This window comes from Nerophis ophidion, linkage group LG25 (assembly GCF_033978795.1).
Source record: "Nerophis ophidion isolate RoL-2023_Sa linkage group LG25, RoL_Noph_v1.0, whole genome shotgun sequence".
Taxonomy (NCBI): domain Eukaryota; kingdom Metazoa; phylum Chordata; class Actinopteri; order Syngnathiformes; family Syngnathidae; genus Nerophis; species Nerophis ophidion.
Genome location: NC_084635.1, coordinates 21,603,015 through 21,629,586, shown reverse-complemented (window position 1 = coordinate 21,629,586; position 26,572 = coordinate 21,603,015). Strand labels below are relative to the sequence as shown.

Here is a 26,572-nt window from a genome sequence, read left to right as displayed (position 1 = left end):
CCAGCTTTTTCATGATGTGATCCATCTTGCGATTCAGTTCAGAAATCGCCCCAGACTGTGATCCCTGAGCCCACCCCAAACCTTACATTGCGATGAATAGCCTTTGGGCCCCTTGAGTGGCTGCCATCATTTTACGAATTTGACGATACACCAGAGCCATGCCCAGCCCAATCAGCAAGTGCCCCGCAATCACAGTTACAAATAGATGTCTTTCACGTCCTCGATGGAAAAGACTGAGAGGCACACGGTTCTCCATTTATCCCAGGAATCTCTCTAGTACCCCGCAGCAATGGTTCCATCAGGGCTACCAGGCTCCCCAGAACCTCTTTTCCTCGTCTAAAAGATTTTGTCAATTGAGTTGAGAGTCCAGCTGATAATTTCTATATCTGATGTTTGAATTTAGAGGACAGCGCAAAGAAAGAGGCTTCAAAAAAGTGTAGACAAGACAAAACAAAGAGAGCAAGCAGGGAGAAGAAGAGAGCGGAAACAAATGTGACCGCCCTCACCAGAGGCAAGACAGAAAAAGATGCTGAGTGTCAAGCAGGGAGGTAATGGGTCCCATTTTTATAGTCTTTAGAATGACTCGACTGGGATTTGATCTCAGGGCGGACGCTCTAACCCCAAGGCAACTGAGCAGGTCTGAATGAATACAACAAAGATCTGACTTCAGGTTCTAAGTCGGAACATTTTATACCGTAGATTCAAAAATGTTGTTAATGCTCGATTCTGACACACTAATGTGGGTGAGTGAAGCATATTATCATTTGTTACCAATGACTGTTTAAATCTCTTCCCTTGATTTTTTGACAGGACAATTTTATTCGCTATTTGCTGGAAGGTACTAGAAACCTCACTCCTGAACTTGCCCTGCAGAACAGCGACATAATCAGTCACATTATCGGCTGCAGTACCAGCATTCTTTATATCGCCATGAACAATTGTGACATCCTCACAAATCCCAACCCAACCGTAAGTTTTACAGGAGTACTTTTAAATACATTTGGAAAGCTACTTTTATCACTATTCCTCTCCTAGTCCTTATTTGAGGACGTATTTGAGATTTTTCGGACCATTTCGGTGTTGCTGGGTTCTGCAACAACACAGAAAATTGTCTTCAAGCACTCAACAGGCACCCTCTACCAGAGCAGGTGCGTACTTACTTACGAACCCTGTTTCCATAAGAGTTGGAAAATTGTGTTAGATGTAAATATAAACAGAATACAATGATTTGCAAATCATTTTCAACCCATATTCAATTGAATGCACTACAAAGATAAGATATATACTCATAAATATACTCATAAACTTTTTTTTTTTTTTGCAAATAATAATTAACTTAGAATTTCATGGCTGCAACACGTGCCAAAGTAGTTGGGAAAGGGCATGTTCACAACTGTGTTACATCACCTTTTCTTTTAACAACACTCAATAAACGTTTGGCAACTTTGGAAAAAAGCAGGGGCGTCCATGAAAAAGACGGTTCTTAGATGGCAGCATATTTTGTTCCAAAACCTGTATGTACCTTTCAGCATTAATGGTGCCTTCACAGATGTGTAAGTTACCCATGCCTTGGGCACTAACACACCCCCATACCATCACAGATGCTGGCTTTTGAACTTTGCGTCAACAACAGTCTGGATGGTTCGCTTCCCCTTTGGTCCGCATAACACGTTGTCAAATATTTCCAAAAACAATTTGAAATGTGGACTCGTCAGACCACAGAACACTTCTCCATTTTGCATCAGTCCATCTTAGATGATCTCGGGCCCCGAGAAGCCAGCGGCGTTTCTGGATGTTGTTGATAAATGGCTTTTGCTTTGCATAGTAGAGCTTTAACTGAAGTGTTCCTGTGCCCATGTAGTGATATTTTTTAGAGATTGATGTCGGTTTTTGATAAAGTGCCATCTGAGGGATCGAAAATCACTGTCATTCAATGTTCGTTCTCGCCATGCCGCTTACATGGAGTGATTTCTCCAGATACTCTGAACCTTTCGATGATTTTATGGACTGCAGATGTTGAAATCCCTAAATTTATTGCAATTGCACTTAGAGAAACGTTGTTCTTAAACTGTTTGACTATTTGCTCACGCAGTTGTGGACAAAGGGGTGTACCTCGCCCCATCCTTTCTTGTGAAAGACTGAGCATTTTTTGGGCACCCAAAACAGCATGGCACCCACCTGTTGCCAATTAGCCTGCACACCTGTGGGATGTTCCAAATAAGTGTTTGATGAGCATTCCTCAACTTTATCAGTATTTATTGCCACCCTCCCCAACTTCTTTGTCACATGTTGCTGGCATCAAATTCTAAAGTTAATGATAATTTGCACAAAAAAAAATAATTGTTATCAGTTTGAACATCAAATATAATCTCTTTGTAGTATATTCAACTGAATATGGGTTGAAAATGATTTGCAAATCATTGTATTCCGTTTATATTTACATCTAACACAATTTCACAACTCATATGGAAACAGGGTTTGTAGAAATCATCCTTGTGTGTGGTTGTAATTTCACTGTGTCACTCAGTCACACACCTGAGGACCTCGGCAAGATAATTCTGGGCTCAGTGGAAGACGGCGATTTCATCGTGATGCCCCCATACTCTGTTCTTCAAAGTCATATTGGACAGTACCAAAGACTCATTGCTCAGGTGTGTTCCAGGTGTGCACGTGTATTTGTCACTTGCATGTTTTTTGCAATGGTTCTTCTTCTTAGATGGCTACGTTCTCAAGAAATCCCCATCCATCCGATGATGACATCTCCGGAACAGTTTGCAGCCTTTTCTTGAATGATGGCGTGTCTGATGTTGAGTTGGCCAATCTCACAGAGATGATAGAGGTATGATAGGCCTGTTATCACGGATTTTTCTGACATAGCGAGACGTAATTTCAATGTCTATGTGTCTTGTTTGACAAGTGTGCATCGCGAGCATGGTACTATTCTTTCGTATTTGCAAAGTTGGCAGAGATGGGCTTTTACATGTCACAGGTACTCATGCACAATTGCAACCTTGTTCATGTCTGATACTGTTACTGATACTGACATTGTCATTTGGATGTTCTGGGCACTGCGGGTTCACTCATGGAGAAGGTATGTAACCCACAGTGCCCAGAGCACACACAAATTATCTGGATAAGGTAGTTTTTTTTAACCTTTTTTGAGCCAAGGCACATTTTTTTCATCGAAAAACTCAGAAGGCTCACCACCAGCAGAAATCATTAAAAAATGTTACTCGATATGGACAGTAAAAAGTCGTTGTCGCAATTGTTTAATATGAATTCAAACCATAAGAAACCATGAATCACTATACTCGTCTCAAAGTATTGTCAAGACCTGTCACATCACCATACTCGCCAAACCTCACGATTTCAGTACCCCTCCTGAAAATCTCCCGGGGCTAGCATTCTCCCGACTTTCTACCGGACAACAAAATTGGGGGCGTGCCTTTTAAAGCCTTGCCTTTAGCATCCTCTACAATCTGTCGTCACGTCTGCTTTTCCTCCCTACCGACAGCATGTCTGCACAGTTACATAATATATGCGGACTTTACACACACACACACACACACGAGTGAACACAAAGCATACTTGACCAACAGCCATACATGTCACAATGAGGGTGGCCGTATAAAGAACTTTAACACTGTTACATATACGCGCCACACTGTGAACCCACACCAAACAGGAATGACAAACACATTCCTGGAGAATATCCGCACCGTAATACAACATAAACACAACTGAAAAAAATACCCAGAATCCCTTGCAGCACTAACTCTTCCGGGACACTACAATATACACCCACCATATTGCTACCACCATCTCCCGAATTCGGAGGTCCCAAGGTTGGCAAGTATATACATCACGCCGAGACTTATTTTGAGTTGTTCGTGTTTTCCTGTGTGTAGTGTCTTGCACTCCTATTTTGGTGGCTTTTCCTGTTTTGTTGGTATTTTCCTGTTGCTGTTTCATGTCTACCTTTGAGCGCTATTCCCCGTACCTGCTTAGTTTTAGTAATCAAGACTATTTCAGTTGTTGCTATCCTTCATTGTGGGGACATTGTTGTCATGTCATGTACGGACGCCATCTCTGCTCCACACGCTCTAAGTCTTTGCTGTCGTCCAGCATTCTCTTTTTGTTTACTTTGTTGCCAGTTCAGTTGTAGTTTCGTTCTTTATAGCCATTGAATGCCTTTTTTTAGGGCCGCTCACCTTTTGTTTATCTTTGGTTTAAGCATTAGATACCTGTGTACCTGCACGCTGCCTACTGCTGACGTCTTCATATTGTAATCGTGACAAACTATGATCCCGACGTCTACAAAGCAATTAGCTACCTGCTTCCACCTACTGATATGGAAGAGAATAACATGGTTATTCTGCTGAGCTCTAGACAGCAGTAACACTCAACAACGGCACATTATTTGCGGATTATAATTACTGGGTTGCAAATGACATAATCTCCCACAGCACTCCGGACTGGCACAGTGGTTGAAAAGCAGTGGGATCAAGCCCAAACTGTAATGACATTGTCATGATCCCACATGACAGTTTTGACCTTGTTCACTATTTTCACTTTCTATTCCGCCAAGAGCTTAGAACGTCATTCAACATTGATAAACAGGAAACGGAAAAGACATAAAAAAAAAATATATATATACACTCTGAAATACACAGAAAATAACATGGAATTACTAATTTTATAGACACGGATACTTTTGATAACATTACAGAAGTAAATTACAATTATACTGCATTTTAAAAAGTGCATAAATACAAGATTTTAAGCTTTATATCCCGCCAAACTTCAAATCTGTGCAACAGCGATTTTACAAGTATAGCAACACCAGTTATACTGCCTGAGTTTACCAATTAAATGAACTTCTTGCCTGTGCTTTGCGTTCCTTGCTTTGCATCCTTGAGTTCAAACCAAGTACACCAACAGAAGAACGTAAAAGGCTGGTTCCGTCACGATCCGCCTCCCGGATCTGACATAGTTTTTGTTCTCGAGTCCTTTTGTGTGTTTTGATTATTTTTGGACTCTTCCGATCCCTTAGTTTGAGCACTTCCTGTTTCATCTGGTCTTCATGGTTACCTCATTTGTTCCACCTGCACTGGCTTTTTGACGCACACCTGTTTATGACCATTGTTTGAGTATTTAAACCTGCCTGCTACCTGTGTTCATTCTGGATGGTTTGTTTGCTACACGCAACAGTCAAGTTTGTTTCTCAGATTTGTATTTACCCTGCTAAGTCACGTCTTAGCCTCCGTGCGCTCGGCACACTATTTTTTGTACTGCTCGCTAAGTTCCGCCTTAGCTTCCGTGCATTCGGCACACAACTCTTGGACTCTTGTAACTGCATGCTAAAGTTTAGCATTAGCTTCCAATGCGTAGGCAGGCCGTTTCTTTTCCTTTTGTACCAGTGTTATTTTACCTTTTTGTATAAAACAAGCTCCTACCTGCAATCCTGCTTTGTCCTGGTCCGCTGCATCCTGGGGTGACAACTCGCGCATCCAAAATGCGTTCCGAAGGTAACAGGTTCTTTGTTCTATCTCGGACATTTCCTAAAGGTTGCATGAAAATCTGCATATAACTTTTTAACTTGCTTTGCTAAACAAACTAGCAGACAGACAAACCAACCACAGTGATTACATAACTTCCTGGAGGAGGTAATAATTAGGTAAAAATGTACAAGTAAAAATATGCCCTCAATATAACTCAAGTTATTCAACTTTGATTTGAACTTCAAACGCATCTAACTTTTTCGTAGCAATTGTTGAATGGCATTTTTCAAAAGATTTAAAATACAATTCTGCATACGGTAATGCTTTTGCAAATTTGTAATTTCTCGACCCACTTTGCACTCTGTTACTATTTTCTTCTTTAAAAGTAAAGTAACCCCGAACATTAGATATGTAAATCTTACAACAACTCACAACTCACGACTCCTGGGTTGACGGTTTAATTTAGAATTGATTGCCATTCAACGAGATTTTTGATTCGAACCAAATCTTGCATTTGGCATGTTTGGTGTAGAAATTATGATAAAAACCTTTTTTAAACATGTTGCAGGAAAACACACATAAGGCTTAACTAAACATTTTGATTTTTTTTTTTGTAATTGATAAAAAGAACAAATTGATTATTGAAAACTTTGCATCGATTCAGAATAGGAATAGTTAAAAGAATCGCGATTCAGACGTGTATCAATTTATTTGAGCACCCCTACCAAGCACAGCTAACATGACAGCGACGCAACAATTCGTATAGCTAGCTAATTTTCTATACTGCGTCCTAGCTGCTGCATCTCTGCTGCAGTATTTCATGCCAGAATCTGGACAATCCCGATCCTGTGCATCAGATGGGACTATCCCCAGTTAATACGTAATAATACGAAAGGTATTCCATGTAATAATTCTTCCCACCTGTTGTAAAGAAATGTTGCCTAATAGAAATAACCAGATTGGCTGCATATAAAACACAAGGGAAACAAATACACACGTTAAGATGTCGTCATTCTTGTGGGTTCTTGCATTTAATCATAGGATTGATTCCTTCATTATTGTTCTGCGGTACATGTCAGGTTTGCCACTGACAGTTTGTTGGTGTTTTTGTCAGGCTTGCCCTTGACAGTTTGTCTATGTTTTAGTTTTTTCCTCTGCATTTGTCTGTTTCCTGTGTTTAGTATTTCCTGTCTTTTAGTTCCTGTCAAGTGCTCTTAATTTGTCAGTTTCCTGTCTTGTTCCCTGAGCGCTGTGTTCCTCCTCAGTGTGTTTATTTCCTGTCCTTAGTTCCTGTCTAGTGCTCTTATTTTGTCAGCTTCCTGAGTACTGTGTTCCCCTTCAGCTGCGGCTGATTGGCATCTGGCCACACCTGGTGCCAATCAGCCGGCTCCTATTTGTACCTCCTTTTGTCTTGTGTCAGTTGCTGGATCATTGTATTGCAATTTGTATTGTCGTTGCCTCATGTCACTCTTGTGTCTTTGCTACCTGTCGTGTCTGGCATCATTTCAGCTATTACCTGTCGTGATACATCTTGTCCTGGTCGTCGTAGCGGTAAGCTATTTTTGTTAGCCATAGTTATTTCCAGTTTTTCTGTTTGTTATCCTGTAGCTTCCATGCTAAAGTTCCTTTTTGTTTCTTGTTAGCTTCTATGCTAAAAGCCTTTAGTTTTTTATCCGCCCACGTGCGTGCTTTTGGTTTGAACCCTTTGTTTGGTTTTGTCTTAGTATTTATATTAAAATCATGTTTGCTCACTCCATGCCTGCCTCCATCTCTGCATCTTGGGGTTCGTCAACAAATAACTCTGACAGTTTTAGTTTTTTTCCTCTGCATTTGTCTTGGTTTCCCCCTGTGTTTAGTATTTTTGCTGTTTTTAGTTCCTGTCAGTGCTCTGTTTTCCCTCAGCTGTGGCTGATTGGCACCTGGCCACACCTGATATCAATCAGCCCGCTTCTATTTGAGCCTGTTTTTGTCCTCCAGTCTGTTGCTGGATTATTGTCATTTTGACTTGTCTTGTCGATGTCACTTCTTGTCACTCTTGGTCGTGTCGTATCTTTGCAGCAATGCGGTAAGTTCTGTTTGATAGCGATTTTTAGCTTACTGTCTTTTATTCCCTGCTTCCAGTTTGTTTTCTTAGTACAAGTAAGACTTCTGTTTTCCTTCTAGATACCTGCTAGCTTCCACGCTAGGCCTTTTTGTTTTCTAGCTCCCATGCTAGCTCTCTTAGTTTGTTATCCGCCCACGTGCGCACTTTTTGTTTGTATCCTTTGTTTGGTTTTGTTCTAGTATTTTATATTAAAACCATGTTTCCTTATTCTTTACCTGCCTCCTTCTCTACATCTTGGAGTGCGTCAACAACAAACTTTGACAGTACATTTTTCCAGCAACCTGCTAACCTGCAAACTACTTGGTTTGTCTCCCCTCAGATCTTCATGCCTCGCCCAAATGCGCCCCCTCTAACAAACCACACTGTCATACTTGAAGGAATTTCAAAGGCACTGACCACATTCAACGTCTCAGATCCCAACGTGACCATCTTAGTGAGAGTGGAGCCCAGTCAAAATGTGTCTTTGGTTCTCACGCTGTCTCAAGGTTCACCTCCTAATTCCAGCTATTTTGCCGAAACAACCATCCTGAGCTCAAGAGGTAACATTTAGTATGATTATTGCACATAACACTTGTTCTCCAGTATGTCTTTATCATCTTTCATTTCATTTAAGATTGAACCAGAGCAAGATTAAATATAAGAAAATTTAAATTATGTTCAAAATATTTTTTTTACAATGTTCAACCAGTCCTTATAAGTAATGCATTATATTAAAAAAATAATAATAACATTAATATGTAACAAAATGTGATGAAATCGAAGTATCATTAAATATCTCCAAACAAGGAGTATAATTTTTGTTGGGTTTTTGTTTCCAGTATTTTTCACTCTTATACTAAATTATCAGTACTGTAAATACATTAATCAATGTTGACACATTATAAACATGTATTTGCCATTTTTATCAAAGGTACATACATGTTCTTTCATGTAGTTTCTGGAAACATGGGATACATTGTTGTGGTATTGCGGTTCTCCGAAATCAATGGTTCCCATAACAAATCATTTGAATCGAATTAGTCCATTCCAAATACCCAAAACCATGAACAAAAACACCTTTTGGAAAATGTGGAGGTTGCCCTCCTGGGGGTTCTTTGGACCACCAATCATTCCCATGAGAGTTTGGGTCAGGGTTATAATACAGTTTTATTTTCGTTCTCAGCAGGTTGCTTTTCACCAGTTGTCTTTTGCTGTCTGTGTTTGTTACGCTCTCCCTCTCACTCCAGCTCCCCTCCAGCTCCAACCACTCTCTCCTCCCGGCTGCTGCCTTTTAACAAAGCGACAGGTGATTAGATAACCAGGCCCAGGTGGGCCATCTACGCACCTGTCACTGATTTTGAAGCCGGTCCTGGCACACCCCGCTTCGCTGCTGGCCCGCAGGCCACGCCCCCCTCCACAGAGAGATATAATAATAATAATAATAATAATAATAATAATAATAATAATGGATCAATTTATATTTTCTATTATTAGTTACTCAAAGCGCTCACAGAGAAGTGGGAACCCATCATTCATTCACATTTGGTGGTGGTAAGCTACATCAGTAGCCACAGCTGCCCTGGGGTAGACTGACGAGTCTGACTGAGATTATAGTTTCACATCCAGAAAACTATGCGAAATAGACATCCATGACGAATTAAATAAACAAATCAACTTTTAACATCATTATTACATGTATGGAAGACTCTTGTTGATTAGAACCACTTTGCTTTGAGTTCTTGCTTGAATTCAATGGGTATTCATCACCTGCTTTATGAAAGTGCGAACACTCAGAACTTTCTTTGGCCCCAGGATTTCCTTTTTTGAGGCCATATTTAATAACGAAATCACAGACTGACTCACTAAAATGTGGGATTCTTTATTTAGACACAAGGTTCCAGGGATTGATACACGGCCGAATGGACTAGTTTGTTGCACTGAATGTTCCGCAGCATAATAACTGAGACGGCGTGACAAATATTTTTTTCAAAAAACAAATCCTACAAAAAGTGGGGCGTACATGAAACGTATGCACATATTGGGCTGTGGAAATCTGTGTTGCGAACTCCTCAGTAAGAAAATTAGCTACGAAATTCCTACGAGTCTCTAGGTGACGTCATCGCCTCATCGAGAATAACATGGTAGAAGAGATAACAAGTGGGTTAAAAATGTGATTAGAACTGCAAATGAACTTTCTTCTGTTGATTCTTAGTTGTTTTCTTTAGGTTTAAACATTTGTGTTCTGCATTGTGTCACACCTACGGATCATGTTTTGTTTCGGTCATGTTCGGTTTAGTTTTTTGGACATTTAGTTCTGTTTTGCATTTCCTTGTTTGTCTTGTTACCATGCCAACTCATTAGTTTTCATCCGTCATGACTGTCCACACTACCCTGAGCATCCCCAATCTCATTTGTTCCCAAAGCTAAGCACTGTCTGGCCTGGTGAGTACTTGGATGGGAGACTGCCTAGGTGCTTTTGACCTTTGGACTCTTTGTCACCATGACGACCAATCAGTTCATCTGTCTTGTGTCACACCTGTTTGCACTTATCATGTTCATTATTTAAGCCACAGTTACCAGGTAGTCAGTCTGGCAACATCACCTCCTGCACCCATGATATCCATGCTGCTTTTCTCATACCCTTGTCACAATAAGTTTTCTTGTTATCTATGCCACAGTGCAAGTTTTTGTTTCATGTTTATAGTTAATTGCCTTTGTGCTAGTCTTTTGTACCCGCCATTGTGCGCGCTTTTTGTTGGTTCCTGTTTTTAGTTTTAGTGTTAAAATAAAGATGTCTTTACCTTCACGCCGTTTCCACTCCATTGGCTTTGCACCTCGGGAAAACAACCCAAGACCAAGTCCAAGTTTGACACATTGTTAAATGTTACATTATCAAATTTGAACAAAAGATTGGAGGGTTGTGACCATCATGAACAAAACTAATATTTTGACTGACTCATCACTATGAACGATGGGATTGAGATGTTGCAGTGACATGACAGTGAAGCTGAAACAATGGCAGCTTTTTTAAGGTGACTATAACCAATTTTAGTGTTTTTAAAAAAAAAAAAACTTTTCAAAAGCATACATTCTGTCAGACCCGGATAGCGTCATCAAAATGGTTTTCCAATGCAATACTGCAGCGTGTTCTCCCAGTTCTTGCATTAATTCAAATAAACACATGTATAGATAAATGAAGATTAATACTACACTCATTCATATTTTTGCTGCTTTGTTTGTGCAAAAGGAGGCTATCAGTGGATCATAACCCCAGAGATGTTACAGCAGATTCCTGGGACGTGGTACATTAGCAGCGAGCTTTTCAACTCCACGTGGGAGCCTGGCCTGACACTGAGCATCACATCTTTTATGACTAAATGCATGTACTGGAGCACAGACCGTCAGATGTGGAGTACAGATGGATGTCAGGTGAGTTTCCAGCACACAAATCTACACCGAAACAACATATCCAGCGGGCATCAAAGAGTCACGTTTAAATCCAGAATATGCCGCCACTGATCAGTATCACCAGTGCCAATTAATACCTTCACAAATACCGTGTTACGTACGGCAGTGCAAGAAGACGTCACAACGGCAGGAATCAGTTCAACAAGTTTATTGAACTTGATGATGTACTGGGGTGTGTAAGCTACTAAGAATGTATGGTGCAGGACGATGTGAAGAATTAGCAATGTAAATGTTACCAGAGGGTGTTGTACGTGTGGGTTGGATGAAAAGTCCACAAGTCCAGAGGGGTAAGGAACGAAGGAAGTCCGTGGGCAATGCGGGAGGTCGGAGGCTGGAGGGAGTAGTGGAGGTCCGTGTCCGGGCGGGGGTCGAGGATCGAGGGAAGCAGTCCAAAGTCCATAGGGAAGTCCAAGGGAACGAGGTGCACAGCTGGATCACTGGATACATAATATTGTTTTTAATATTGTTTTTAACATGGCTGTGCAGCACTTTGGAAAAGTTCTTGTTGTTTAAATGTGCTATATAAATAAGGTGGATTGGATTGGATTGGATTGGATACAGAAGGGATACTGCGGGGGAACACAAAGGACATATATGACACGGGCAGAGTGAAAGCACAGAGAGCAGGTGCGAGGAGGGAAGCCGGAGACAGGATGCTTACTACAACAAGTGAACTATGTACCGGCACTGGATCTTCGGGTCCGCTGGTCTTTTGGTCATCAGCGCTCATCATACCCAGTTGCGCCGATTGCTGATTGCCTGCAGCCATGCAGGACGTGTCCCGGGGTGCTCCTCCCAGAGCTGCCGGCAGCGCTTGCTGCAGACGACATGAGGAATTGCGCATGCGCCGTGACATACCGACCCCCTCTGGCTGACACTGTATTTATTTTTAGTCTCCCGGCTGACAAGGGGCTAGCAGCTGTAGCCACTCCCCTAAACTGATGATAATCCCCTCCACTACTGCAGATGAACTGTATTTATTGGTATCATTATAAAGTAATGTTATCATTCGAGGACAAGGCGTGATATTTTACACAGGAGCAGGCACACTAACAGTTGAGCTAATAAATCTAATAACTGTCTGGAAACAATACCAATAAATAAGTGCTTAATAAAGTTTAAGAAATGTAGACGGGACTGTGTTGCAGCAGAAATTCAGGGGCTATTGACAGGAAATTAATAAATAGATTAAAAAGAGTTTGGAAAGACGATAGTATAACAACACTTGGTGTGTCGGCACTGTTGCCACTGTCAATCAGTACAGCAAGTGGAGGGCGGATCGATCCATAAATTGGTGGTGTTGATACCTTATATGATTTATCCTATATTATGTTCATATTTTATTTTTTTATTTGTTTGTTGTTTACAAACTCAGAAAATAATTCCTTGATCACATGAGGGCTTTGAGGACAAAGACCAAATAAATTAAATGTGTAATAGGTAGTAGTTTTTGTTATTGTTATTTTGTACTATTGACTCTTTCGGGACTGGAGCCTGCAATGTCTCGGACTGGAAGTCTCTACAGAGAGTGGTGAGGACGGTGGAAAAGATCATTAGGACTCCTCTTCCTCCTAAGCAGGAAATCGCAAAAAGCCGCTGCCTGACCAAGGGCTCGGAAACTCTGTAGAGACTCTTCCCACCCCCATCAAGGACTGTTTTCACTGCTGGACTCTAGAAAGAGGTTCCACAGCCTCCATAGCAGAACCTCTGTAACAGCTTCTTCCCTCAGGCCAGGGGTTGGCAACACAAAATGTTGAAAGAGCCATATTGGACCAAAAATACAAAAAAAATCTGTATGGAGCCGCAAAAAATGAAAAGCCGTATATAAGTGTTATAATGAAGGCAACACATGACTTAAGTGTATATGTTAGCCTACTATCAAAATGACTGTGTCGCAGGCTGACACAAATCTTCGTTGACAGAAATGTTGAGACATAATATTTACTCTACCCATTTTTACAAAATTGGAAAACGTTGGTAAAACAGAGGCTTCCTAGAGGGGGAGATAATGTTTAGATATAACTGGCTTAGAATGGACAAAGGTCCAAGTTAAAAAAAAATGGCGGGCTGTCTTCTTTGAATGGATTTATGACAATCTAAGCAAGCTGGGTAATGTTTGCTGTGGTCTGGTACAACATGGCACACAAACAACTATCAGACATGTAGCCAATATTACATACAGATAATATATATCACGAGAAATGCAGATATAAATTAAATAAACAGAGGACATAGGAAATTAGTTGAGTTCAAATATACATACAAGTGAGGCATAATGATCCAATATGTACATAAGGCTATCCTAAATAGCATGTTAGCATCGATTCGCTTGAAGTCATGCACTCCACATAAGTCAATAACATCAACAAAGTTCCCATGTTTGCCTTCACACACAGCATAAATAGTTTGGTGGGCATAAAACAAGAAAATTGTACATGTAAACTAACGCCGGTGAGTTCAAGGACTGCCAAAACTAGTAGGACAAAATGGCACTCGCCAAATACTCTCATCAGAAAAGCATGTTTAATATAAATAGTGGGATTGTCCTCCTAGAGAAACCCTATTAAAACAAAAATATATTTTTCCCCATCTTTTTCTATTTTCAAACATTTTTGAAAAGCTCCAGGGAGCCACTAAAGAGCCGCATGCAGACCCCTGCCTCAGGCCATCAGACTCTTGAACGCAACATAATAATAATCTTAGTTCTCCCCAAAAAATGATTAACTCGGTGGACTATAAAGACAATATAACATACATCCATAAACCTGGATGCATATGCAAAAGTGCAATATATTTATCTGTACAGTAATGTATTTATATATGCACCTTCTTGCTCTTTTATCCTGCACTACAACGAGCTAATGCAACGGAATTTCATTCTTATCTGTACTGTAAAGTTCAAATTTGAATGAAAATAAATGGAAATCTAAGTCTAAGTTTTGCTCAAACAAGTAAGTAATAAAAGAGAATAATGAGAACATTTAAGTTGTGTAGATAATAGTATTTTATTTTAGCCATCACTATCTGATAGGTATCTGTCTGGGCTGTTCAAACTAACGGTAAGAGAATCGGCATTAAACCACACTCGGAACATCCTTAATCTATGTCATCTTTCTTGTTCTCCACTTATACCAACCATCCATGTTCTTTGTGAGTCAGCTAATATTTGCAAAAGGTCAACATTTCACATGGCTGCTGTCATTTTCCTGTTTTGACCCGCAGGTTGGGGAGCGAAGCACTCCCGCACACACACATTGTCTCTGCAACCACCTCACGCTCTTCGGAAGTTCCTTCTTTGTGATGCCAAACCACGTGGACATAACCCGCACGGCAGAGTTGTTTGGGACTGTGTCTCAAAACTTTGTGGTGTTGTCACTGCTTTGTGCTTTCTTCAGCCTCTACCTGCTCACTCTGGCGTGGGCTTGCTATGCTGACCGCAGGTCTCTTTCCAGAGTGAGTCCAACGAAAAAAATAATTGTATTTTATATCAACTCTCTCAGTATGCCTGATTTACTATATTTATCCTATTGTCTTGTGTTCTTCCAACACATTTGGATGTCAAATCAGAGAAAAATTACTCTACTGGAGGATAACCATCCATGTGCACAGTACAACTATCTGATCAGTGTCCAAACTGGCCATCGAAAGAATGCTGGGACGACTGCTAATGTAAGTGTTTTTCTTATTTAAATGGACATATATTTGTATTTAAAACGGCTCTATCCTACATGTCTAACTTTGTATATGTTTGAAATGAACACTTAAGACCCTCACACTGTTGGTAGAACACATGAAGGACGTATAACATCAGTAGAAGAGGGGCGGCTTGGCTTTATTTTCACCTTTTTGATGGTGGGGTCAGCACTTCGCTCTCTGTTTTTCCTCAAGTTCTGACTTAGTCTTTTTCCCTTAAGAGTGCTTCTGATTTTTGGGATCGCATTTGGCTTGAGCCTCCTAAATTTCAAATTACACTCAACTCTCTTCTTCTGTGTAATTTTGCGCGAGTCATTTTGACTGGAGAGGTCCTTACTCCCTTAGCCACAACCTGCAACAATGCACCTGGCAGAATCATTGCACTTAAAAAGTACAAGAAAATTAGTTTTCAGTGCAACCCGTCCAAGAACAGAGATACAATATACTTTATACAGGGGTAGTGTTTTGTTCTGACCCGGTCTTCTGGCGGTCACCCCCCAGGTTGGTTCGATGACACATAAGCTGGTTTTAAATTAATCCGAGACAGAGTGGCTTATCTTGATATTTTATTACCAAAGCTTTGGGAGACCAAATCTATGCACGACACATTCAAATCGCATCGCCTTAGTTGATCTGACTATACTACGGAAGTTTCCCCTCTCTCCCCCTCTTAGTCGCCCCCCTTCTTCTCCTCTTTCCCTCCACCTAAGCCTGAGACATTTGAGATAAGAAGAGTGTTACTACATTCCCACTTTCAAGGTCTACGCATGGCCAATACTTAGCTGTTCTACAATATAACTAGGATTTAAAAAGATATCCATCTCCATCAGTAGACAGAACAGGAAGACGGATAAGTCACCCCGCAAAGAGGTGGGAAGTAAAGGTAAAGTTTTTTTTCAGGTCTCAAACTGAAAAAAACCTTGAGCAACAATAAGCACATTTTACAGCACAAAAAAACTCGAGACTTGCAGCTCGCAGCTGCAGCCATCCGGGTGCTGCTCCGCAGTCCTTTATAGCGTCGGCGTGAAGCGACAAAGAGACGGGGACTGGAGTGTATATGTACATATCTGTGTAGTATCAGTCCATGGGTGTCTGTCTGTAAGCCTGGAAGTAGCTCTGCTCAGGATCAGAGGACAGATTCAAAAACAAGTGTCTTTGAAGAAGGGGGAAATAAATTTTAGATCGTCTTTCGTTGCAATGGTCTCACTCATCCATTATGATGGGCAGCCTCGGATCCCTTAAACGGCAGCCATCATGTTAAGTTCAAGTTAAAGTTAAAGCACCAATGATTGTCACACACACACTAGGTGTGGTGAAATTTGTCCTCTGCATTTGACCCATCCCGCCCATCTCTTCACCCGAGTGTCCAAAACATAAGGCCGCAAATCCGATGACACAACTACAAAGCTTTCTACCGATCACCACCTGGTGGTGAGTTGGCTGCGATGGTGGGGGAGGATGCCGGACAGACCAGACTCAAACGCATTTTGAGGGTCTGCTGGGAACGTCTGGCAGAGTCTCCTGTCAGAGAAAGTTTCAATTCCCACCTCCGGAAGAACTTTGAACATGTCACGAGGGAGGTGCTGGACATTGAGTCCGAGTGGACCATGTTCCGCACCTCTATTGTCGAGGCGGCTGATCGGAGCTGTGGCCGCAAGATAGTTGGTGCTTGTCGGGGCGGCAATCCTAAAACCCCTTGGTGGACACCAGCGGTGAGGGATGCCGTCAAGCTGAAGGAGTCCTATCGGGTCCTTTTGGCTCATAGGACTCCGGAGGCAGTGGACAGGTACCGACAGGCCAAGCGGTGTGCAGCTTCAGCGTTCGCGGAGGCAAAAACTCGGACATGTGAGGAGTTCGGGGAAGCCATGGAAAACGACTTCCGGACGGCTTCGAAGCGATTCTGGACCACCGTCCGCCGCCTCAGGAAGGGGAAGCAGTGCACTATCAACACCGTGTATGGTGCGGATGGTGTTCTGCTGACCTCAACTGCGGATGTTGTGGATAGGTGGAAGGAATACTTTGAAGACCTCCTCAATCCCACCAACACGTCTTCCTATGAGGAAGCAGTGCCTGGGGAATCTGTGGTGGACTTTCCTATTTCTGGGGCTGAGGTCGCTGAGGTAGTTAAAAGGCTCCTCGGTGGCAAGGCCCCAGGGGTGGATGAGACCCGCCCGGAGTTCCTTAAGGCTCTGGATGCTGTGGGGCTGTCTTGGTTGACAAGACTCTGCAGCATCGCGTGGACATCGGGGGCAGTACCTCTGGATTGGCAGACCGGGGTGGTGGTTCCTCTCTTTAAGAAGGGGGACCGGAGGGTGTGTTCCAACTATCGTGGGATCACACTCCTCAGCCTTCCCGGTAAGGTTTATTCAGGTGTACTGTAGAGGAGGCTACGCCGAGATAGTTGAACCTCGGATTCAGGAGGAATAGTGTGGTTTTCTCCCTGGTCGTGGAACTGTGGACCAGCTCTATACTCTCGGCAGGGTTCTTGAGGGTGCATGGGAGTTTGCCCAACCAGTCTACATGTGCTTTGTGGACTTGGAGAAGGCATTCGACCGTGTCTCTCGGGAAGTCCTGTGGGGAGTGCTCAGAGAGTATGGGGTATCGGACTGTCGTATTGTGGCGGTCCGCTCCCTGTACGATCAGTGCCAGAGCTTGGTCTGCATTGCCGGCAGTAAGTCGAACACATTTCCAGTGAGGGTTGGACTCCGCCAAGGCTGTCCTTTGTCACCGATTCTGTTCATAACTTTTATGGACAGAATTTCTAGGCGCAGTCAAGGCGTTGAGGGGTTCCGGTTTGGTGACCGCAGGATTAGGTCTCTGCTTTTTGCAGATGATGTGGTCCTGATGGCTTCATCTGACCGGGATCTTCAGCTCTCACTGGACCGGTTCGCAGCCGAGTGTGAAGCGACTGGAATGAGAATCAGCAACTCCAAGTTCGAGTCCATGGTTCTCGCCCGGAAAAGGGTGGAATGCCATCTCCGGGTTGGGGAGGAGACCCTGCCCCAAGTGGAGGAGTTCAAGTACCTAGGAGTCTTGTTCACGAGTGGGGGAAGAGTGGATTGTGAGATCGACAGGCGGATCGGTGCGGCATCTTCAGTAATGCGGACGTTGTACCGATCCGTTGTGGTGAAGAAGGAGCTGAGCCGGAAGGCAAAGCTCTCAATTTACCGGTCGATCTACGTTCCCATCCTCACCTATGGTCATGAGCTTTGGGTCATGACCGAAAGGATACGATCACGGGTACAAGCGGCCGAAATGAGTTTCCTCCGCCGTGTGGCGGGGCTCTCCCTTAGAGATAGGGTGTGAAGCTCTGCCCTCCGGGAGGGACTCAAAGTGAAGCCGCTGCTCCTCCACATCGAGAGGAGCCAGATTAGGTGTTTCGGGCATCTGGTCAGGATGCCACCCGAACGCCTCCCTAGGGAGGTGTCTAGGGTACGTCCAACCGGTAGGAGGCCACGGGGAAGACCCAGGACACGTTGGGAAGACTATGTCTCCCAGCTGGCCTGGGAACGCCTCGGGATCCCCCGGGAAGAGCGAGACGAAGTGGCTGGGGAGAGGGAAGTCTGGGTTTCCCTGCTTAGGCTGTTGCCCCCGCGACCCGACCTCGGATAAGCGGAAGAAGATGGATGGATGGATGGATTTGACCCATCCCCTTGTTCACCCCCTGGGAGGTGAGGGGAGCAGTGGGCGGTAGCGGCAGTCATTTTTGGTGATTAAACCCCCAATTCGAACCCTTGATGCTGAGTGCCAAACAGGGAGGAAATGTGTCCCATTTTTAAAGTCTTTGGTATGACTCGGCTGGGCCTAGTGGTTAGAGTGTCCGCCCTGAGATCGGTAGGTTGTGAGTACAAACTCTGGCCGAGTCATACCAAAGACTATAAAAATCGGACCCTTTACCTTTCTGCTTGGCACTCAGCATCAAGGTTTGGAATTGGGGGTTGAATCACCAAAAATGATTCACGGGCGCGGCCACCGCTGCTGCCCACTGCTCCCCTCACCTCCCAGGGGGTGATCAAGGGGATGGGTCAAATGCAGAGGACAAATTTCACCACACTTAGTGTGTGTGTGACAATCATTGGTACTTTAATTTTTTTTTTAACTTTAACTTTAATAGTGGACGTTCCAAACTGGGCTGAAATGTTTTAGAAGACAAGCCTAAAATCACTACAGTTTCTATTTAGAGGGGAATTTTACCCACAAACATTCTATGAAGTCCATAACTATGAAATAAGTTCCAATGTTAGCATTAGAGAGACCCTTAATTATTTACTAAATCCATCTCCAGCGTATTCCGTATATATTCAACAAATATGTGAAGTGCAAAAGACAGTCGTTGAACACTGTAAATCAGGGGCCACATGGAGGAAAATCATGGCATTAAAACTAAAAAATACAGACAACTTCTGATTGTTTTTGTTTGTCTTACTTTGGCCAAAAATTGAACAAACACATTCTGAAAATATTATAATAAAAATATAGAAAAAAATATGTTTAGATCCATGAAGGAAAGAAGAAAGTGAACGAATGATTATAACTGAATACATTTACATAAGCATAAAAGTGTTATCATTCATTTTTTATGAACTAAGTTAACATTTATGACAACCTTTTTCCAAAACAAAATATAGAATGTGAGATATAACAGGATAATGCAAACATTTATCATTTGTTTTCAAAACGGTTACAAGAAAGTGGGACCCCAAAAATTGACTGTGGGACCCCATTTTTATGACTTAATGGGGTCCCTGAAATTTCCTGGCGACAACCCTGATGGAGTATTGGTGCGTGCAAAACAGCAACAGGCAGCTGTGGCCTGCGGGCCGGTTCTAATACCAATCAAAGATCATCTATGGCCCACGAGCCTTGACTTTGACATATAGGCAGTAATAGATTACAATACAATACTGCAATATAGTGTTCTGTATGTATTAACAGCAGGAAGAGTTGTAGCGTACTGTCGTGTGACTGAAACTTCATCCAATCATCGTGTGCGGTGCATTGTGCCTTCCATCAGGTCACAGTGACATTGATTGGCTCAGAGGGACAAAGTGACACACACCATCTCAAAGATCCTGACAAGCCTGTATTTGAGAGGGGGGCTTTGGATATGTTTGTGCTGGCCACACCCTTCCCACTGGGTGACATGCAAAACCTCAGGCTGCAGCATGACAACTCTGGAGGCCATCCATCATGGTAGGTATAGAGACATTGGGCCTGATCTACTAAAGAAAGTTGTGCGTGTATTAAAACACCTGCAAACTTGACAGCACACACAAACTTGATCTACACAGCCAAGTAGTGTGTCGCTTAAGTGTGCAAAATAGAGAGCGCAATCCATTTAGCGTACCTGGCTTCATGTTTACGTGGAATATTTTTTGTTATTAAAACGCCCATATTACTGAGAGAAAGAGATGCAAATATAACCATTTAGCGCTCGCAATGTGGTTTATCAAGACTGAAACTGTTCTGCGGACTGTTATGATCCATGACCCTGATCATGTTTTGTTATTTTATGTTGGTATTGGACTCCCTCAGTTCCTGTTTTTGTTTTTTACAAACCCTTTTTTCATAACAGTTGGGAAATTGTGTTAGATGTAAATATAAACAGAATACAATGATTTTCAAATCCTTTTCAACCCATATTCAAATTAATGCACTACAAAGACAAGATATTTCAAGTTCAAACTCGTAAACTTTTTTTTTTTTTTTTCAAATAATAATTAATTTAGAATTTCATGGCTGCATCACATGCCAAAGAAGTTGGGAAAGGGCATGTTCACCACTGTGTTACATCACCTTTTCTTTTAACAACACTCAATAAACGTTTGGGAACTGAGGAAACTGATTGTTGAAGCTTTGAAAGTGGAATTATTTCCCATTCTTGTTTTATGTAGAGCTTCAGTCGTTCAACAGTCCGGGGTCTCCGCTGTCGTATTTTACGCTTCATTTACCATGAATTGATTAACGTGGACCCCGACTTAAACAAGTTGAAAAACTTATTCGGGTGTTACCATTTAGTGGTCAATTGTACGGAATATGTACTGAACTGTGCAATCTACTAATAAAAGTATCAATCAATCAATCAAATTATGCGGCACACATTTTCGATGGGGGCAGGTCTGGACTGCAGGCGGGCCAGGAAAGTACCCGCACTCTTTTTTTTACAAAGCCACGCTGTTGTAACACGTTCTGAATGTGGCTTGGCATTGTTTTGCTGAAATAGGCAGGGGCGTCCATGAAAAAGACGGCGCTCAGATGGCAGTATATGTTGTTCCAAAACTTGTATGTACCTTTCAGCATTAATGGTGCCTTCACAGATGTTTAAAGGGGAACATTATCACCAAACCTATGCAAGCGTCAATATATACCTTGATGTTGCAGAAAAAAGACCATGTATTTTTTTAACCGATTTCCGAACTCTAAATGGGTGAATTTTGGCAAATTAAACAGCTTTCTGTTTATCGGTCTTTTAGCGATGACGTCAGAACGTGACATCACCGAGGTAATACACCTGCCATTTTCATTTTCACATTACAAACACCGGGTCTCAGCTCTGTTATTTTCCGTTTTTTGGACTATTTTTTGGAACATTGGAGACATCATGCCTCGTCGGTGTGTTGTCGGAGGATGTAACAACACTAACAGGGAGGGATTCCAGTTGCACCACTGGCAAGAAATCTGCCGCCAGACCCCAATTGAATGTGCCAGAGTGTCTTCACATTTGACCGGCGATGCTAAGACAGACATGGCACAGAGATGTATGGATAACCTGCAGATGCATATGCAACGATTAAGTCAACGAAATCACAAAGGTGAGTTTTGTTGATGTTGTTGACTTATGTGCTAATCAGACACATTTGGTCGCAGCATGACTGCCAGCTAATCGATGCTAACATGCTATGCTAATCGATGCTAACATGCTATTTACGCTAGCTGTATGTACATTTGAAACTAGATACCCACATTTAATGCGAAACAAACACTTACCAATCGACGGATTTAAGTTGCTCCAGTGTCACAAGATGCGGAAGTCCTGATCGTTGGGTCTGCACATTTTACCGGCGATGCTAATAAGGCAGCCATGCTATGGGCCACTTCATTAGGTACACCTATGCTATGGCCGAATAGCGTCAATAGCTATTCGCTCAATAGCTTCAATTTCTTCCTCAATTTCGTTTTCGCTATCTGCCTCCATACTCCGACCATCTGTTTCAATACATGCGTAATCTGTTGAATCGCTTAAGCCGCTGAAATCCGAGTCTGAATCCGAGCTAATGTCGCTATATCTTGCTGTGGTAACCGCCATGTTGTTTGTATTGGCAGCCCTGTATGACGTCACAGGGAAATGGATAGTGGTTTCGAAGATAGCGAAAATAAGGCACTTTAAAGCTTTATTTAGGGATATTCCGGGACCGGTAAAATTTTGAAAAAAACTTCAAAAAATACAACAAGCCACTGGGAACTGATTTTTATTGTTTTTAACCCTTTTGCAATTGTGATAATGTTCCCCTTTAATTTATCTATTCCTTGGGCACTAAGGCACCCCCATACCATCACAGATGCTGGCTTTTCAACGTTGCGTCAATAACAGTCTGGATGGTATCCTTCCCCTTTGGTTCGGATGACACAATGTCGAATATTTCCAAAAACAATTTGAAAAGTTGACTCGTCCGACCACAGAACACCTTTCCACTTTGCACCAGTCCATCTTAGATGATCTCGGGCCCCGAGAAGCCGGCAGCGTTTCTGGATGTTGTTGATAAATAGCTTTCGCTTTGCATAGTAGAGCTTTAACTTGCACTTACAGATGTAGCGACAAACTGTATTTAGTGACAGTGGTTTTCTGAAGTGTTCCTGAGGCCATGTGGTGATAACTTTTAGAGATTGATGTTGGTTTTTGATACAGTGCCGTCTGAAGGATCGAAGGTCACGGTCATTCAATGTTGGTTTCCGGCCATGCCGCTTACGTGGAGTGATTTCTCCAGATTCCCTGAACTTTTTGATGATATTATGGACCCTAAATTTCTTGCAATTGCCCTTTGAGAAATTTTATTCTTAAACTGTTTGACTATTTTTTCACACAGTTGTGGACAATGTGTTGTACCTCGCCCCATCCTTTCTTGGGAAAGACTGAGCATTTTTGAGCATTCCTCAACTCTATCAGTATTTATTGCCACCTTTCCCAAATTCTTTGTCACATGTTGCTGGCATCAATTCTAAAGTTAATAATTTTTTGCACACCAAAAAATTTTTTATCAGTTTGAATATCAAATATGTTGTCTTTGTAGCATATTCAACTGAATATGGGTTGAAAATTATTTGCAAATCATTGTATTCCGTTTATATTTACATCTAACACAATTTCCCAACTCATATGGAAACGGGGTTTGTAGTTACGATGTGTGGAGAGGCGGAGCCGACGGACCGACAGCGTGGTAGTGGTCCTACCCAAGATGGCGGCCAGGAGGCGGAGCATGCAGCGGAGCATGCAGTGGAGCATGCAGCGGAGCGGAGAGGCGGGGCACGCTTGGAGCGACGCTGTAGCCATCAGAGTCAGGTGCGTAAACCACACACCTGCTCTTAATCCCTGCATCTGCTCCTGCAGTTTAAAAGGAGAGGAGGAGCAATCGTGGCAGAAGACGGAGGAGAAACTGCAACAAAAGACGACAAAAGCGACCAGACGAAAGATGAGCCTGAGAGGAAGACGCAGTCACCGGCCACCGAAAGACGTGCCGAGACGAGCAGAAAAGGAGGTCGCGCTGGAAAGCGGCGCGACCGACTGGGACACAAGTATGTTTATTGAAACAATAAACGAGTGTCAAACGTGCTACGATGCGTCTTGTATCGATGGTCCTTGCAACCCACACTGTGACAACTTTCCAGCCGTCATTATGTGGCTTGCAAGGACCATCGATACAAAACGCATCGTAGCACGTTTGACACTCGTTTATTGTTTCAATAAACATACTTGTGTCCCAGTCGGTCGCGCCGCTTTCCAGCACGACCTCCTTATCTGCTCGTCTCGGCGCGCCTTTCGGTGGCCGGTGACTGCGTCTTCCTCTCGGGCTCATCTTTTGTCTGGTCGCTTTCGTTGTCTTTTGTTGCAGTTTCTCCTCCGTCTTCTGCCACGATTGCTCCTCCTTCTCCCCTTTTAAACTGCAGGAGCAGATGCTGGGCTTGAGAGCAGGTGTGTGGTTTACGCACCTGACTCTGATGGCTGCAGCGTCACTCCAAGCGTGCCCCGCCTCTCCGCTCCGCCGCATGCTCCGCCGCATGCTCCGCCGCATGCTCCGCCGCAAGCTCCGCCGCATGCTCCGCCTCCTGGCCGCCATCTTGGGTAGGACCGCTACCACGCTGTCGGCCCGTCGGCTCCGCCTCTAAACACCATGGTTGCCTATTATTTCCACCTGTCTCTGATTGGTGTTCGGGACGCTCACCTGTTTCCCGAGCACTAATCAGAGGCATTGTTTAAGCCTGCCTTTGCCGGTCAGTCGACCATTTACGTGAGTATCGCTCATCTCCTAGTCTATACTAAGTGGTAGCCTTATCTTCCAGTGCGATCGGCACGTTGTTCCTTCGGCTTGTTTTCTGTTTTTGGTACTTCTTTGATTTCAAAGAATAAATCATGTTCCTACCTGCACATTCTGTCCGGAGTGGTCCGTCCGCATCCCGGGGGAACGAACCCTGCCGTAACAGCGGACACTGTTTTGCCGCTTTATTTATTGTATTTATTTTGGTGTCTGCTGGGGTTGTTTTTTTAGGTATGGGATATACTAATAACATATTTCCGACACGAAAAAACGTCGTGCTATATACAGTCTATTGCCTCTGAATCATTCCAATGCACGCTCGCAGTTAGTGCCAGCACCTTCAGCACCCTTAAAAGTGGGTTCCGTTGTAGGTTCTGCAGGACTGTTTCTAAAATGCCCCAAAAAAAGTGCTTTAAGCTGTATTTGCTGTCAAAAGTGCATTAACAAATTATTGGGCAAATACATTTTTTTTTTTTTTTTACTAATAAATTTGCTGATTAAAAAAATAAATTATAAAATAACACTCTTAATCCAAAATGGAATAAGACTGTTATTTTTTTTTGTAACATACAAAAATGTAGAAAAAGTTAAGCACTGTGAATACTTTCCAGGTGCACTGTACATACAAAAATAGATAAATGAACAATAGAAAGGAAACCGCGCTTTTGAGTGGGAATTCTTCATCTCATCCACAATCGTTATGTGTGACAAGCATGCAAGGGTTTTTTCAGCTGACCAACATAGCACAACATACACACAGTGATTAAATCTATTTAACTATGTTTATGTTAAAGGTATGTAAACAAGGTGACCATACAGGATCTTCAAACTCGACATGTTTGGTACTTCCTATGCGATTGTTGGGTAAGCAGTGACCGTGGAGAGGGCATGACTAAGAAAACATTCAACGCTGCAAAGAACTACGAGATTGCCAGCTTCAGGTAAGGTCTTGACGTAAACAAACACTCATAGCTCTGAGTCATAATATACACTATATCTCGCTTTTTTTTTTTCTGTCAGGGATATTTTCCAGAACCGAACATCAACCGGTTTTCGAGATGAACATATTTGGGTGTCCATAGTGGATCCTCCCTCCCAGAGTCCGTTCACTCGGGTCCAGAGGGTTTCTTGCTGCATGAGCCTGCTCCTCTGCACAATGGCCATAAATATTGCATTTTGGAACATTCCCGAGAATGAGGACTCGCCGGTCGTCTTCTCCATCGGTGAATCTTTTTTCTTTTTATTTATGACCTTCGCGGTTTCATTCAGCGCAGTTTGAAAATGATTTGTTGAAGACTATTTAAACGGAGGTTAATATAACAAGACTGAGGGGTTGACACCAATGATGGGTCTCAATTCAACTTGAGCAATTTACATATACATAAATATTCCAAATAACCCCCAGGAAAGTTGCAGTAATAAGGTATTGTATGAAATGACCCTAAGTGAGCGTGCCATTAATTGCCCGTAGGTGTGCATGAATGTGAGTATGAATAGTGATGAATGACTGGTGAGAACTCCCCTCTCACCCTAAGAAGCTGTTTACAGTACATAATTTTGAAATTGTAATAACTTGAAAAAAAAGTTCAGTGCAGAAAAAACTCAATTTTGCAACCCAGATACAGTCAGACCTGCATGCTTTAGCCCAGTGTTTTTCAACCACTGTGCCGCGGCACACTAGTGTGCCGTGATATACAGTCTGGTGTGCCATGGGAGATTATGTCATTTCACCTATTTGGGTTAAAAAACAGTAATTATAATCCGCAAATATTGTGCCTTTGTTGAGTGTCAGTGCTGTCTAGAGCTCGGCAGAGTAACCATGTTATTCTCTTCAATATTTGTAGAAGCTGGTACCTAATTGATTCGTAGATTTGTCGGGAACACATCGTGTGAGACGACGACAGTTTGTCGTGATCACGATATGCAGACAACAGCGGGGGGCAGCGTGCAGGTAAAAAAGTGTCTAATGTTTAAAGGGGAACATTATCACAATTTCAGAAGGGTTAAAACCAATAAAAATCAGTTCCCAGTGGCTTATTTTATTTTTCGAAGTTTTTCTCTAAATTTTACCCATCAAGCAATATCCCGAAAAACGGCTTCAAAGTGCCTGATTTACACCATCGCTATATTCACCCGTCTATTGTCCTGTGACGTCACTGCGTGAAGCCACCAAAAACAAACATGGCGGATAGCACAGAACGGTATAGCCTAGTAGCTCGGATTCAGACTCGGATTTCAGCGCTGTAAGCGATTCAACAGATTACGCATGTATTGAAATGAATGGTTGGAGTGTGGAG

General features: G+C 42.7%; 1 protein-coding gene and 1 long non-coding RNA gene across 2 annotated transcripts in view; both read left to right on the top strand.

The window, feature by feature from the left end:
- Positions 1–1,035: 1,035 nt before the first annotated feature.
- LOC133543094 (uncharacterized) lies at positions 1,036–2,838 on the top strand. The gene is made up of 3 exons (XR_009804299.1): positions 1,036–1,148; positions 2,528–2,651; positions 2,717–2,838. It is a non-coding gene; the product is annotated as an uncharacterized LOC133543094 (long non-coding RNA).
- Positions 2,839–7,938: 5,100 nt separating this feature from the next.
- Positions 7,939–26,572, top strand: part of pkd1l3 (polycystic kidney disease 1-like 3) — a 44,013-nt gene continuing 25,379 nt past the window's right edge. Inside the window, exons 1-7 of the mRNA XM_061887297.1 lie at positions 7,939–8,144; positions 10,832–11,013; positions 14,275–14,505; positions 14,620–14,721; positions 19,760–19,938; positions 25,070–25,216; positions 25,296–25,498. Of these exons, the coding sequence (XP_061743281.1) occupies positions 10,861–11,013; positions 14,275–14,505; positions 14,620–14,721; positions 19,760–19,938; positions 25,070–25,216; positions 25,296–25,498 (1,015 nt within the window). The 5' untranslated portion in view covers positions 7,939–8,144; positions 10,832–10,860. The remainder of the gene's footprint in view (positions 8,145–10,831; positions 11,014–14,274; positions 14,506–14,619; positions 14,722–19,759; positions 19,939–25,069; positions 25,217–25,295; positions 25,499–26,572) is intronic.